This window comes from Stenella coeruleoalba, assembly GCF_951394435.1.
Source record: "Stenella coeruleoalba genome assembly, chromosome: 2".
Classification (NCBI taxonomy): Eukaryota; Metazoa; Chordata; class Mammalia; order Artiodactyla; family Delphinidae; genus Stenella; species Stenella coeruleoalba.
In genome coordinates this window covers 89,459,839-89,474,957 of record NC_137147.1, presented here as the reverse complement: position 1 = coordinate 89,474,957, position 15,119 = coordinate 89,459,839, and the positions used below count along the sequence as shown (strand labels likewise).

General features: G+C 36.3%; 2 protein-coding genes across 2 annotated transcripts in view; both read right to left on the bottom strand.

Moving 5' to 3' along the window:
- Window positions 1-15,119, bottom strand: part of SEMA6D (semaphorin 6D) — a 578,468-nt gene that overhangs the window by 547,861 nt on the left and 15,488 nt on the right. The window lies entirely within an intron of this gene.
- On the bottom strand, window positions 4,718-9,367 carry LOC307181853 (rRNA 2'-O-methyltransferase fibrillarin-like; the record flags this gene model as incomplete). Its single annotated transcript, XM_079912756.1, is given in 3 exon segments — window positions 4,718-4,976; window positions 4,979-5,418; window positions 9,345-9,367. Coding segments are annotated over 3 exon segments (576 nt in total). The 3' UTR covers window positions 4,718-4,863.

The window sequence follows — 15,119 nt, the reverse complement described above, 5'->3', positions numbered from 1 at the left end:
AGGGAAATGTTCTATATCTGTGCCGTCCAATATGTGTAGCCACTAGCATTGTGGCTACTGAGCATTTGAAATGCAGTTAGTGCAAATAAGGAACTGAAATTTTAATTTAATTTTAATTAAGTTAAATTTAAATTTAAATAGCTATATGTGGCTATTGGCTACCATATAGGACATTTCCACCACTGCTGAAAATTCTATTAGACAGTGCTCCTCTAGAACCATAGGATCCCTCATGCTGGAATGCCAAAAGGAGGGAAGGGACGAATGTAAGAAGTAGGGTGGTGCTGGAGCAGAAAAATAATATTTTCTCTCCACCTACTATCTGTCAAGCACTTTGTTATAGGCTTTCCATATGTCATTTTACTTAATCTTCACAGCCCCCAAGTTGCTATTGACCTAACAGTAGAGACTCAGATAAGATTTGAATCCACATCTACACGACATCTCATGCCATACTCTTTCACTACTCCTTGACATCAATACGATCATGAATGGTGTTCATACAGTCAATATAGACTTATCAAAAAAAAGAGAACAGATTAAAGAATGAGGTGTCATGTCATTAAGGCATGTAAAAACAAAAGAAATGCTACTTTATACATCGGGCAACAAACATATGAAATGTGTTACCTTGAGAGATGGTATAGACTTAAAAGGAAACAGAATTATAGAAAACGAATGACTGATAGTTTCATTATTAAGGGAAGCCAGAAATGAGTGAACTGCCAAAAGTAAAACTGTAGTAACAGTGATCATCATAACAATAGCTATCATGTATTGAATCCTTACTGGGCTCAATAACTCATGCTCATAATCACCCACCCTCTGAAGTACAGGTGAGAGTGTCACTGTCAGAGATAAAATTGCAGTCTGGAAAGCAGAAAGGTCTGACTGATTAACTTCTTTCTTATCTTCTTAAAGTGAAATTTCCCAATGCCTTTTCACAGGTACACACAACAAAGTGATGAAAGAATAGATAATGCCCAATATCAGTCAGTGAAGAAATGCACTGCAATAATGCCATTATTGAAAGTCCTCATTTAAATTTTAATTTGCCAGTTTCTTAATTACCCTTGCATATGTCCTAATTTTTTTCCTAAGCTTTATATCTGGTGATCATAATCATCTGCAAGGCTGACATTAAAATTTGCTAGGTTGGTAGGTTTGAAAGAATAACTTAATTTTCATGTACCTTTTACAGCCCTGTCAGGTTATTGTTGATATTAGAAAGAATCTCAGTCCATCTTGGCCTTCTTAATATTTTCTCCTTTCTAGTTTTTATCATCAGTCACAGAGGCAGAACTGTTACGGATGAGAGTACATTTAAGGAAATAAAGACTCTTGACTGTCTGCAATATCCATCTCATAGTGGCTGGAAATAACTCCAGGAAAGCTAATTATTAAATAATTAATAACAATAATCCCTTAACTAAAAATAATGTGTTAACACCTAACCCAGTCCTTGGCACATAAAGCTCATGCAACAATTGTTTCCTTTTCTCCCTTTCCTACTCTTAACTCCTTGGTCTGTCAGATTATAATATAAATTGTGATCACAAGTAAATTTGGCTCAGTGTTTTCCTCTTTGATTCAAGATCGCCACAGAAAACAACATTTCTATTCCAGATCCTCTCTATATATGGCTTTAGGAGAATAACTGCCAATTCTGACTTTCAAATCTCCTATAGTTACTATTTATGCTAATGGATACTTAGGCTACATATATTTCAAAACATTATCAAATTAGGATCACATACCTAAAGAATATTTGTGTATCTTAATAAGAAAATATATTCTTGGAAATATACTACTTTAACTTATCAGTGGGCTAAAACAAGGTGAGGAAAATATATTCTTATTTTATGTGCAAGATAACTTTAGAAATTGTCCCCATTGATTGAATAATTTATGATAGATCTTGTGGGAGAATATTATGCAGCCATTATAGAGAATGAAGTAAATCCATTATTATTAGAATGGAAAGAGTTCCAAGACATAAAGTTATGTGAAAACCACCAGATGTACAAGTATGTGCATGATATGATTTTTTTTAAGCAACCTGAAAAGTTGAATGGTTTTCAAATTGATACATGAGACAGACAGTGATGGATGGACGCTGGTATGTTATTGTTATTATTATCATTAGGCATCACACAAATGCAAAAATCAATAGTAGTTTTCTCTATGGAGGGTGGGGTTGTGAGACATTTATATTTTATCTTGTACTTACATACAATTTAAATTTTCTAATCACGTACATGTATTACTTTTAAAAAATATCATCAGAAATTATATGGGCATTAACATTTTGATCCACTTCTGTTAGCCTACTTCTATTTAAATAAAAAATAGTATGCTATTTTTAAACAATCTTTGGTATTACTGATAAGAGGCTTAACTTAGCCATCATTTTCTCTGTCAAATTCACATTGCCAAATGGCTGGATTTTTAAAGGACTGCCTTCTAAAATAACAGAGCAATCCTGGTTTGGTCACATAACTACTTGGCCAAAGAAATATCAACTGGTCATGAATGCCCATCCTGAAAAAAAAATCAAGGCTTGCATCTTCAAAGAAAAAGAAGTCATATAATATCCTCTATTTACTTATGACTACCTTCAATAACTCCACCTTCTTTTGTACGTTGCTGGATTCAAATCTGGCTTGGAGGAATTATTATTTGAAACCTATTCAAGGCTCCACTAATGTCTGGATACAGTAAAAGCCAGTGAAATCTCCCATTATTTTGACAAAATACTATAGAATTTAAGAATCTAACTACATTGAAACAAAGGGTAGGTCATGGGGGAATAGACCTAGCACCTTTCCAGAAACAGAACACCTATTACCAGTAAAGACTTGTGATCTAATGTTCTTTACTCCATTCCCCTTTTTTAAAGAAAGGGAATGTAGTAAGTTTTCTTTCATTCAGGAAAAACATCTAATATTCATACTGGAACAAGAACTGCCAGCCATTACACTTTAAGGGTTTGATGAGATCTTGGCAATTGCTCCTTTGGTCCAATGAATCAGGCATGAGTAACAATTTCAATCTTTTCTTTTTATACAAAAAGACCAAGTCAGGATTGACAGCCTTTTAGAAACTGGGTGGCAGGGAGTTAAGCCCTGTTTTTGTTTGGCACGTGAGCACTGGTGAGGACCAGTACAACAGACTTAGCCAGGCAACAGGGACCAAGAAATGATTTGGGCTTCAGATTTCTTCCTCACATCCCACATTTGTATACATTCCTAAATAAAATATTCAGGAGTTACAGACGTAGAAAACAATCTTATGGTTACCAGGGGGGGAAAGGGAGGAGGGATAAATTGGGAGATTGGGATTGATGTATACACACTACTATATATAAAATATATAACTAATAAGGACCTACTGTGTAGCACAGGGAACTCTACTCAATATTCTGTAATGACCTATATGGGAAAAGAATCTAAAAAAGAGTGGATATATGTATAACTGATTCACTTTGCTGTACAGCAGAAAGTTAACACAACATTGTAAATCGACTATACTCCAATAAAAATTTTAAAAAATTAGAAAATAAATAAAATATTCAGAAATTTTACAGTGTTCTCAAGATCTTTGAATTGAAAGAATAGAATGTGTTATACTGTAGTGGTGGATAAATATACAAAGTTTTCAAAATTCCCATTTTGAATGATTGTGTCTTAGGATAAGCTACTTTTTCTTATAGAACCTCTAATAGAAAACTTGCTTATTACATGGTTGACACTTGTTTAGAAACTAAAACTGGTAAATATTCTTCCAACATTTGCAAAAGTGTATTCCATGGAACACTGATCCCTTGGGATATTTCTTGAAGGTGAGGATTCCATGATCAAAATATTTTGGAAGCAATTTGTACTATATTCTCATATTGGTAATTCACAGTGTACATCTGCATAGTCCAGATTCTGAGTAGTCAAAAAAAAATAACCAGTTTAAATGTGTTTAACATCTTAATTCTGAATCTTTTTCTTTATCATGGAAATACTTTCCTGATGTATTTATTAATATTTTATTGAATTAATATTCTATATAGAGGATACTTTGGGAAACACAAGATAATTCTACCTGTCAGTAATAATAGAATGGTCATGGGCCAGGCTACCACAGAAGACAGTGAGTGTCTCAAAGAGAAAGCAGATGAAAAGAAGAGATCCACATGCTAGGTCTGTGGCCCAGTCAGCATCCTGAAATTAGAGTAATTAGACTCCTTACTGGTAAATATTCTTGCCTTATTGCCACTCAAATTTGGACCAGAGGCAGAGTGAAATAAACCACTAGAAGGGGATGCGCTTTAGTTATCCCTAGAGTTCAACACAATCTCAATTATAAATGAAAATAGTAAGCCCAGAGATATTACATGACATGCCCAAGACCACTCTGGTGGTCAGAAGCAGGCCTGGATTGAGAACCCAGTATTCTGAATCTGATGCCAGAGTACTTCTTAGCAGCCCACACCAACTTCTGCCCAGGGATGAGCAGGAAGCCTATTGATTGAACCAAATATAATTGAATATTAATATTACTTTTGGGTCCGTTACAGCCATGATGAGAAATGAACAATTAAAGACATTTAAAAATTGTTTAATGTTTCTTTTTTGCTTTATAATTTCTATTGTTCCTAATACGTTGAATGTATAAGTGGAAAACAATAGAATGTATAGCAGTATAGTGTAGTGGATAGTACAGTGGCTAGACGTTACCCATCTACTAAGCACAGAAAACAACAGCCTACACGCTTCTAAAGAATCACAAATTAAAAATCACCTAGTCTAACATCAGCAACAGTAGCATTAACAGTAGCAATGCAATCTAGCCCAGTCCAGACGGTGCTGGGCTTCAGCTCACATTGGGGTGTGGCTTGTACACACCTATGACCACAGGGTGGTCTTTTTCATATTGCTCTAAAGTCAACTGCTCCTGGGGCTTCATTGTCTCCTGTTGCAACTTTTCACTTCAGAGACAAATATGGCCTCGGGAGAGGCTGTGAAGTCAATGCAACTGTACTTAATGGAAATCACAAAGTGTCCTCCATTACATATGAAGGTGTGGGCATTCAGGGCTACAATCTGGGTCTGGTCTGGCTGGGCCATGTCGGCAAAGATCACATCCACCATTGCAATGAGCTTGTGGTATTTGTGGGAGTGCTGAGCATCTTCAATGACAGGAATAATGTTGGTTCTCTTCTTGGCCAAATTAATGAGGTCACAGCCGGGGCAGTGGGAAAACTCAACTGCACAGACCAGACCCTGTTGGCCTATGATGTCAGAGACATGGGAGAGCGTGGTACCCAAGGCAGCCCTGAGGTAGAGCGCCTTGGCCCCTGGCTTGATGCGGATCTGGTCCACAGAGCCCAAGACTGCTGCAGACAGCTTGGAATGGAAGGGGGTTTTGCTTTATTTAGTCTGGGGGGTTAAACAGAGGTGAACTCCTATCATCCCTCATCTGTATTCTTGTAAGACTCTAAGCATAAACTTCCTTATGATAATAATAATAATAGGAAGAAGAACAACAATTAGTAGTAGTAGTAGTAGAAGTAGTAGTAGCAGTGACACTTACTGTTTTCTTTAACTCTAATATGGTTCTAACTGCTTTAAATAGGTTAACTCATTTACTCCCTATAATAATTCCGAGGTAGGTAATACTACGTTTCTCACTTTACAAAACGTGGGAACTGTAGACCAGCTAGTTTTTAAAACTTGCCCCAAAATCTCACGGCTCTATGTGGCAGAGACAGAATTTAAACTCAAGCAGTCTGACACCACAGGGTATAGTCTTTAACCATTATGTATATTGCCTTGTAGGTGTCTACGGATGGTTATTTTCCTTATCCATTTCAACACTCACTTCCTCTTGTCCATTATGGATTCATCCATTGTTGATTTCCAAACCTGATGAAGTATCAAAATCACCTACAGAGCATCGTTAGAACAGACACTGTAGTCCTCTCTCCAAGATACTCTGATCCATACTAGTCTAGGTAGTTTCAAAAAGCACAAGAGGGGGCTTCCCTGGTGGCGCAGTGGTTGAGAGTCCACCTGCCGATGCAGGGGACATGGGTTCATGCCCCGGTCCAGGAAGATCCCACGTGCCGCGGAGCGGCTAGGCCCGTGAGCCATGGCCGCTGAGCCTGCGAGTCCGGAGCCTGTGCTCTGCAACAGGAGACGCCACAACAGTGAGAGGCCCACGTACCGCGGAAAAAAAAAGCACAAGAGGTTCATCTGGAGGTTCAGATCCAAGGACCCATGTTTGGGAGCCATTGATTTAGAGCCTTTCTCTCTTGGCTGGTTGCCTTATTCATCAAAGATACTGCCTAGGTTCACAGAAGCCATGAGAAGAGGGAGGACACAAAGGGTAGCTAGACTGGCCAAACCAGCACCTGTCCCAGGAAGTCTTCACATCCCCTTCTCACACTATGAAATCCTTGAGGACAAGGACAAAACATTAGTCAGATATGGACCTTCCATGATGGTTAGACTAGAGCCTGATTCATAGTAGATGCTCAGTTAATACTTACTGTCTAGGTTTCTGGGTGAATATTATTGATAAAAGGCAATAAAATAATGGTTTTTCCAAAGAGACTAAGAAGGGTCTTCTAACTAATAATTGCCTATTGCTCTGATAATAAAAGAGTCATATATTTCTCTACAACATAGTAAACAGGAGATATAGCAAGAGAGCTTCATCACCATATTAACACAAAGGAAGGAATGAGAAGGCCAAGAACAAATGGGTGCAAAGGAGGAAGTTGTGTTTAACTGATGTCTGGTTTGACAAACTACATATAAATTTAGAGATTAAATAGAATCATCTAGGTTCATTTGACTACATTCATTAAATAAAACGGGTGTATTTTTTTTTTTAATTCCTTCAAGGCTGGCTTCATAGGACCCTCAGATGAATTTACCCACTCATCCTCCCTTCCACTACTGCCTAATTGCTCTACCATACCACAGGCTAATGGGCAAGGTCCTCAGCAACCATTTATCTTTCTTGAAATCTTCTCCTTAGAGCTCCCTTTAAGAATAGCAGTGGGTTTTCCCTTGAACTTATTTTCTCTCTTAGTTGTTTGTTTTCTTTCAAGCATGTTGTAGAGGCTTCTTTGCTGTGTGTTTCTGAAGCAAATCAGGGACACTAATTTGTTCTTTGTGGATTTTTGAAAGCTACCCAGTGGGAGCCACTTGCTTTGACCAGGATTTCTGCCTGTGGATGATGGGGAGGGAGAACTCGGAAAGGCTATTAAGACAGATAGGAATGCTATAGCTAGGTGAACACATTAATGATGTAGAGCTGAGAAGCAGAACTCCTGATTTTGAGGAGATGCAACCAATGAGCACATGGAGACAAGACTACCCAAGCGCCAGCATTTACCTCTGTGCAGGTGTGTACTAAGTAGCAATTTCTGGCTGAGATAGAAAATCCTGTTCTCTTTAGACATGAGGATGCAGCACAGATGTGACGCTGCAGGTAGAGAAAAATCTTCATGGGCTCTGAAGCTAGAAGGAAGTTGACAGTTTATTTTAGGGTGATGGGAAAAGCATTCTGGCTGAGGGGTGGGTGGAAAAGTTCTCAACTCGCTCAAAACCTGTGCATTTTGACCCTGGCGCTGCCATTAATTGGCATTGTATCCCTGTCCAAATCACTTCATCTCCCTGCCTCCCAGGGTTCCCCCATCTGTAAAACCAACAGATCCAAACTGTTGGCCAAGTGCTCCTTTCCATTTTAATGTGCTGCCTTCAGATTAACAAAGATACACGCATATTTATATCTATAAGATAAAAGCCTTTGATTTTTTACCTTAAGTTGACTTTCAGGAAAAACAAACTATATAAGAAAATGAATACTGGGAATTTATTTTTTAAAACAACCTTCAAAGTATATAGCCAGAGATCAATTTTATATACCTTTTACCCAGTCATCTACATATTCCTAAATTTCTGTATAGAGCAAATGATAATAAATCTCAAGCTCTATAAAGACACTGAATTATCAGAAGAAAAGGCCCTACAGTTTCTGTTTATGACAAAAGAAAATAAAATTTTTAGAAGTGTATTGAAAGATAATGTAAGATGAATAAATGTTTTGAAAATGCAAAACCAATTATCTTATTATCCTGACAGAACTACTAGTTTTATTTATGCATATTATCGATACACACATGCTGTATTTACATTGTTATAATAATGGTATACATGGAATTTCACATTCACTATTTTTACATATATTATCTCATAAACATACCTTATTTTGCTACGTAATTATTGTTTTAATGGCTTCATAGCATTAAACTGTGTTGATGTACCATAATCCATAAAATCATTGTTTTGCTGGACTTTTAGTTTGTCTCCAACTTTTTGCTACTAATATTGATTGCAATAAAATTTTTTTATGGTCAGCTTTTGTTTCTGTTCAAATGTTTCCATAAGAGAAGAATTTTGAAGGCAATGGATATGAGTAAATTTGTGGCTTTTGTTGCAAATGGTCATGTAACTTTCTAAAGGGATTTATACAATTAATAATGTCACCAGCAAGGAATGTACACATCATTTTTACCAAAATTTCACCATCTTTAACGGCGATCATTTTTGTGATGTAATATTTTATGCATTTCAGAACTGGCAGAGTGACAATGATGTGTATGACAAAGGGTCCTCAATAAATATGTTTCGACCCTCCTCATTAAAACTCTGGACTTAAAAAAAACAAAAAACAAAACTCTGGACTTATTGGAGATTCATTTATTCATTCATTCACTCTAATGCACTCGTTCATTAATTCATGCATTCAAAAACCTTTCATTGGGCACAATTATGTAATCAAAATATGTTAGGCCCCGGCTATACAAAGTTATACTTTCCCTTAATGGCTCACTTTCTCAAAGAGAGAAATCTATGTGAGCACATATGTGGTCTCTGTCTTCATTCCAGTGTTTCAGGATGCATAAGGACTCAGGGGAGAAGACCAAAAAAAGCTCATTATTTTTCCTTCATAGCATACTTTCAACAAAACATACTGGGTATCTCCAATTATCAGAACTAGTTTCTTAATCCATGCCATGAATGAGCAAACTACTTCTAAAGGTGTGACACAGTTTATTTTCAGAGGCACAAAGTTTTGCAAAGAAATTGGTAAGAACTGTAATCAGCTAAATACTTATTCTGAAGTTCTCCTACTTCCTCTTATATTGGCTTTCTCTTCTTATGTGTGCCCACTATGGTGTTCAAAACATATTAGGTACCTAATAAATTGTGATTTTTATGACTCTTTCTCCTTCATCTCTAAGCCTGTATACAATCTTCTTTAGATTCAAATCCCTTTACCTGAAAAATTCCGCCAGACCCATACTGCAACATATTTAACTGTTCTCGATGTTAATCCTCCCTCAAAACAACAACAAGCATCAAGTGCTTAAAATATGCCATTCACTGCAGTATATTATTTTTTGTAATTCTTATGAAATCTGCTTTATACACTATTTATTAGAGAAATTACATAATTGGCCAAGGTCACAAAGCTGATAGGTGAGAGAGTTGGGATTTCCATTACGATTATCTCTAAATTCCTTTTTTTTTTCTTCTGGCCATGCCAAGCAGCTTGCGCGATCCCAGTTCCCCGACCAGGGACTGAACCCGTGCCCTCGGCAGTGAAAGCACAGAACCTTAATCACTAGACCGTCAGGAAATACTCTCTAAACTCTTCTTTGATTCTATCTTGTATTATTATAGTGTTCCAGCTCTGGAGAAAGGCTCAGTACGTATGCCCAGTCTCCCTACAGTATTACCTATCGACTGGACTGGTATTCAGGGGAACCAAAATGGGGGAAAAAACATGCAAATGTGCTAGGCAAATTTTTCTATGATAAAATAAGTGGTCAAATCTATCAATTCTATCCACACCTTAAAGACTAGATGACTTAGAATGGTCATTATTAAATAGTCACCATTTCCACAGTGATTAACTGAATTGGATATTATTGTTAAGATATGACCTCGATTTTTATTGTAAACAATCTCTGGCCCCATATTTTACTGTGGCTCATTAATGATCCTGGACACATACAAAATGGGCCCTCACACATATGAACTGTATTCTGAAAGAGAGTATACTTCTACACCTCACATGGAGAAGTTTCAAGTCACTATTGATACTGTATTTGGAAGCCATAGTGCCACCGTGGGTTAAATTTTGCTCTGAATTAGGTTTTATTGCTCATGAATATCTTAAGATGATCATGTCTGAACCATAGCCAAAATTAAACAGTGCTAACAACTGAAGTAGAGTCCCTCACAAATCACCTTTAAATGCCACCTATAAGGATAAAAGCTGAATTTTTATTACCATTTGATGTTTCCTTAGCTAAGGTCTCATCAGGTTCCAATGGTCCAGAGTGCCATGGCACTCTCTTCTCTAACAAAAGAGGTTTGCTACTAATGCCTAAGGTTACTGAGGATTCTGTACTACCAAATTCTTTTGTATTATCTACTCCATAATTTTTTTCTTTCTACAATAATTACATTCTGTGCAAAAATACTGATACAAACAAGACACTAACTTATTATACAATGTTTGCAGTCTCTGACATTAAATAAACAAATAGGAAAATGTGGATTCTCATAGTATGCACAAAACAATAAGATTCATTCAATAACTCTTAAAACATACATGGTGTTTCACTTTTAGTAGTGAAAGGGGTCATCAATTGAGTCTGTTCAAATAAACAGACCCAGAACATGATGTTGAAGATACAAGCGTACACATTTTTTGAAAATGACATTTAAAAAAAAATACTTAGGTAGTCTAATTACATAAGCCTTTCTCATTCTTTGTTTTTACTGAAATGAGATGGTCAATCTCATTGGGGGAAATGTCTCTGAGATGTGTTTTATATACCATGGTAGACTCTACCTCTTAGAAATTCTTTGATTACAGAATTTGCTACAGTTTGGTCAAATTTCCCTCTCTTACAAATGCAATGATATTAGTAGTTCATCCTCCAAACTACCTACTCCAGGAATTGATACTGCCAACCTTCTGTTGAGCCCAAATAATTTCTATATAATTAAACAAATCCTTCTGATATGACTCAATAAACAATCCAAAAGAAAAGATCAAAATCAGGCTCACAGAAAAGATTATTAATGTGTCTTTTATATTTACTATGTTTTTATTTTTTTTCTTTGGCTTGAAAGCTTTATCATTCTATTTCTTAGATAAATTAGTGCCTATGAATTTTGTAAATAAGCTTGATACAAAGACCCATTCAGACATATGGCAGAGATTTCTGTAATGCACGCCATTCATCCTTAATGGTTTTTATTTTGAAATTCTCTTTGGAGAGTGCCATGTTCATTTTACGTCATGAAACACTTGTGTAAGTATTTTTCTCTACAAACAAAGCAGCATAATGTAGAAACAAATTATTTAGAAGTAAATTAAAAGGACTGAACATTCTAAAATGCAAATTGCACAAGCCTTCTGCTAAACAGATAAATGAAACAAGGCAAAAGATGGTTTATCTCAGTTCTATAAAGACGGAGACTACCTTGACTACAGCTTCCATATTGACTCCTCATATCCTCCCTCCCTTCTCTCTCTCCCTTTCAGCCCACTCAAAGAAACCATGCAGCTCTGGTGGAAGAAAAGAATCATTGCCATCATATTGTTCTGATAATTTTTTTTCAAAATAATCAGCAATTATTTTGTGGAGCAAAGAAACCAGGAAACTTGGGGGCAGCATTCTAAGTTAACTTTGGGAAATATCTTTTTATACTTATAAATGCATAAAATGTGTTTACATGATATTTATCGGGCAGTTTGAAAAAAAAAAAACTGCCATTCATTTTTACCTCAGCCTCAAAATGTCAGCTGGTGAAATTAAATGTGCAATTTTATTCTAAATCCAGGCTGAAACTTTTAATGGCTTTATTCCAGAGATTTTGAGCTTGTTGGAATAGTATATAATTAATTATTCTGTATTTCAGCCACTCACTAGAATAAAAGTTAAAAATATTTAACAATGACTGAGATGCTAAGAATTATAAATTAAAAGTAGTACTTTGAATTTACTCCAGGCATATTTTATGATTTTGAGTAAACCTTTTATTTCCAATAGATATCTGAATTTTATAAAATATAATATCAGACAGAAAAGGACTGCCAAGCTCCCCCCAACAAGTACCATTTAAATTTGCTTGTTTAGTTGGTTGTGCTTTGTATCCTGGCACTTCATAGTCTTAAAACACCTTTCACAAATGTATTTGTCTTCCCAACAACCCAACAAAGTAAGTACAACAGATATTCACATACCTCTGATTCACTCCATTGTCATTTCCCTTATCCCATGGCAACTTAAGTACATAGATAATCTTCTCTGTGCTCCTTCCTTGAGAAAACTTGCTTTCAGGTTTACCAAACACTTTGTTTTACTGCAGGAAGCAGCAGAAAATGATGATGAAGAGTGTGGTCTCTGAGATTGGCCTTAATTCCACCCCCAGCCACCTAAAGGTTGGACATGCTACTTGACCTTTCAAAGACTCAGTTTTATCTTCTGCCAAACAGTGTTAACAATATGAACTTTCATAATCAGGACTAAATGAAATAAGGCATGCAACTAGCTAACCTAGCAGAGTGCAAGGTGCATGGTATGAATTCCATAAATTCAACTAGTTTTATTATTGGGCATCTCAGCTCACATCCACACAAAAGCACTCTAGAATAAACCTTACACTTTGTTTCTGAGAAGACATGAAAGAAGAGGGATCTACTAGTAAGTTTTCATGGAAAATAAATATGTGAGTAGTGGTTACCAGGGTGAAGGTGATCATGGGTCAGGATGGGGAAAATACATTTTTAGCTCTTTCACGGTTAGGTGTTCACACTAGGACTACATAATTTTCTTGAAAGAACTGCTAAAATATCACACACATAGAGACACTTGAACATACCCACCTCGATATTTACATGTTCATTCTAAAACATATTGCAAGTAAAACAAGAATGCTGGAATTCTCTGCCATTTGGGGTGAGGCACATGTACATGCACTCTTCCTCATGTGTACAGAGTTGTGAGTTGTGTTAAGCTTTGCCTTGTATACCACAAAACCTCCTTTGCCCACCAAGGTTGCTCAGCAAACACCTTGCTGAAAAGGTATTATTAATTCACAGAATAGTAGAGTTCTCCAGGTGGTGTGATTCATGGTCAGTAGTGAAAGCAGCTGAAACAATCCTTTCATAAATTTCTTTCCCAACTTAGTACAAACCTCTTTATTAGTCAATAGGCCTAATGAATTATCCTAATAGATTCGCTACCTCAAATATTTTTATGGAAAGGTTAGAAGAGACAGAAACAAGTGGACTTGTAGCTGGAAACTTTCAATGGCCTTAGGGGTTAATTATTTACTGCAGACAAATGCAATAAGAGAAAGATGTATAAGGGGATAACATTCTTCTCTTCCACATCTCCCTTTTTCTTGTTTCAAGTCCTCAGAGCGAAGCTTCTACAGAAAGTTCCTTCCCAACAAGGAACTCCACACTGTACCCAATGAAATTTCATCACTTAGGGGTTTCAGAGAAGTACAGAAACATACTGACATGTAACTGCTCTTTCTCCTGACCATATATTTTTGTTATTATTTGTTACCAACAGTTTATAAAAATATTGGTGCCAATCAAGTGGAATTACAATTGAGGAGTCTGGATTAAGAAAGAATCTAAATTTGAATACTGGCTCTTTTGCTTAATAATTTATTAACTATTCTCACCCTTCCCCAGACAAAAGGAAAAAAAAAAAAAACTCATCAAATTGTGAGTGAGAAATCCAGGTCCTTGTTTTGTATACCCATAGTGTTAGAGGTTCACCTTGGAGTTATACAATGCAGTAGCCTTTCTAAGCAGAGGGAGTTTCAAAGATGAAAAACATAGGATCCAAGGTGTTGTTATTCCCACTTATTTCACTATCTTAGATCACTATCTTTAGGGAATAACATGATCTTAGCCACAATGGGAACCACATTCTTTAAAGGGAGAAGAATATCATAAAGGTTCAGAGACAAATCCAAAGAAATGGGTTAATTACTAGGTTTGAAGTGGATCCACTCAGTTTGATGTAAGAAAGGGGCTGATGGCCCTAACCCTGTATTAGATCTGGGAATATCGGGTGTAAGTAAGACACCTAAAGGACACTAACTGGACAGTGTATGAATTCCTGTACATTTATGTACATGTGAGAAGCAAGAGGTACAAACAGAAGGTATCAGAAGTCAGCTTGGGCCACAGATCCAAAGCAACTGTTACTGTACAGGACTCAGCAAGAATGTATAGGAGGTGGGTGGAAATTTACCATCCTATTCTGAGATGCGAAAAGAACATATAGTTCCTTTATTTCTCTCATATAATTCTTCTTTAAGTTGTCCTACTCCACATACACTTACTAATTCACAATATTTTAATTCTTTTCAAGTTTAAGCAGTCTCCTTAAATTTAAATATTGGGTCTATTCAAAATTAACTCCTTAGTAGGGCTGTTTATATAGTCATTTTCTGGAGGACATAGTCTTTTTTAAAATTGTTTAATTTTAATTGGAGTATAGTTGCTTTACAATGTTGTGTTAGTTTCTGCTGTACAGCAAAGTGAATCAGTTATATGTATACATATATCTCCTGTTTTTTAGATTTCCTTCCCATTTAGGTCACCACAGAGCACTGAGTAGAGTTCCCTGTGCTATACAGTAGATTCTCATTAGTTATCTATTTTATATATCGTAGTGCATATATGTCAATCCCAATCTCCCAGTTCATCCCACCCCCCCACCATCTTTCTCCCCTTGGTGTCCATATATTTGTTCTCTACATCTGTGTCTCTATTTCTGTTTTGCAAATAAGTTCATCTGTACCATTTTTCTAGATTCCACATATAAGTGATATTATATGATATTTGTTTTTCTCTTTCTGCCTTACTTCACTTTGTATGACAGTCTCTAGGTCTATCCCCATCTTTGCAAATGGCTCTATTTTGTTCCTTTTTATGGCTGTATATTGTATATATGTACCACAACTTCTTTATCCATTCCTCTGCTGATGGACGTTTAGGTTGCTTCC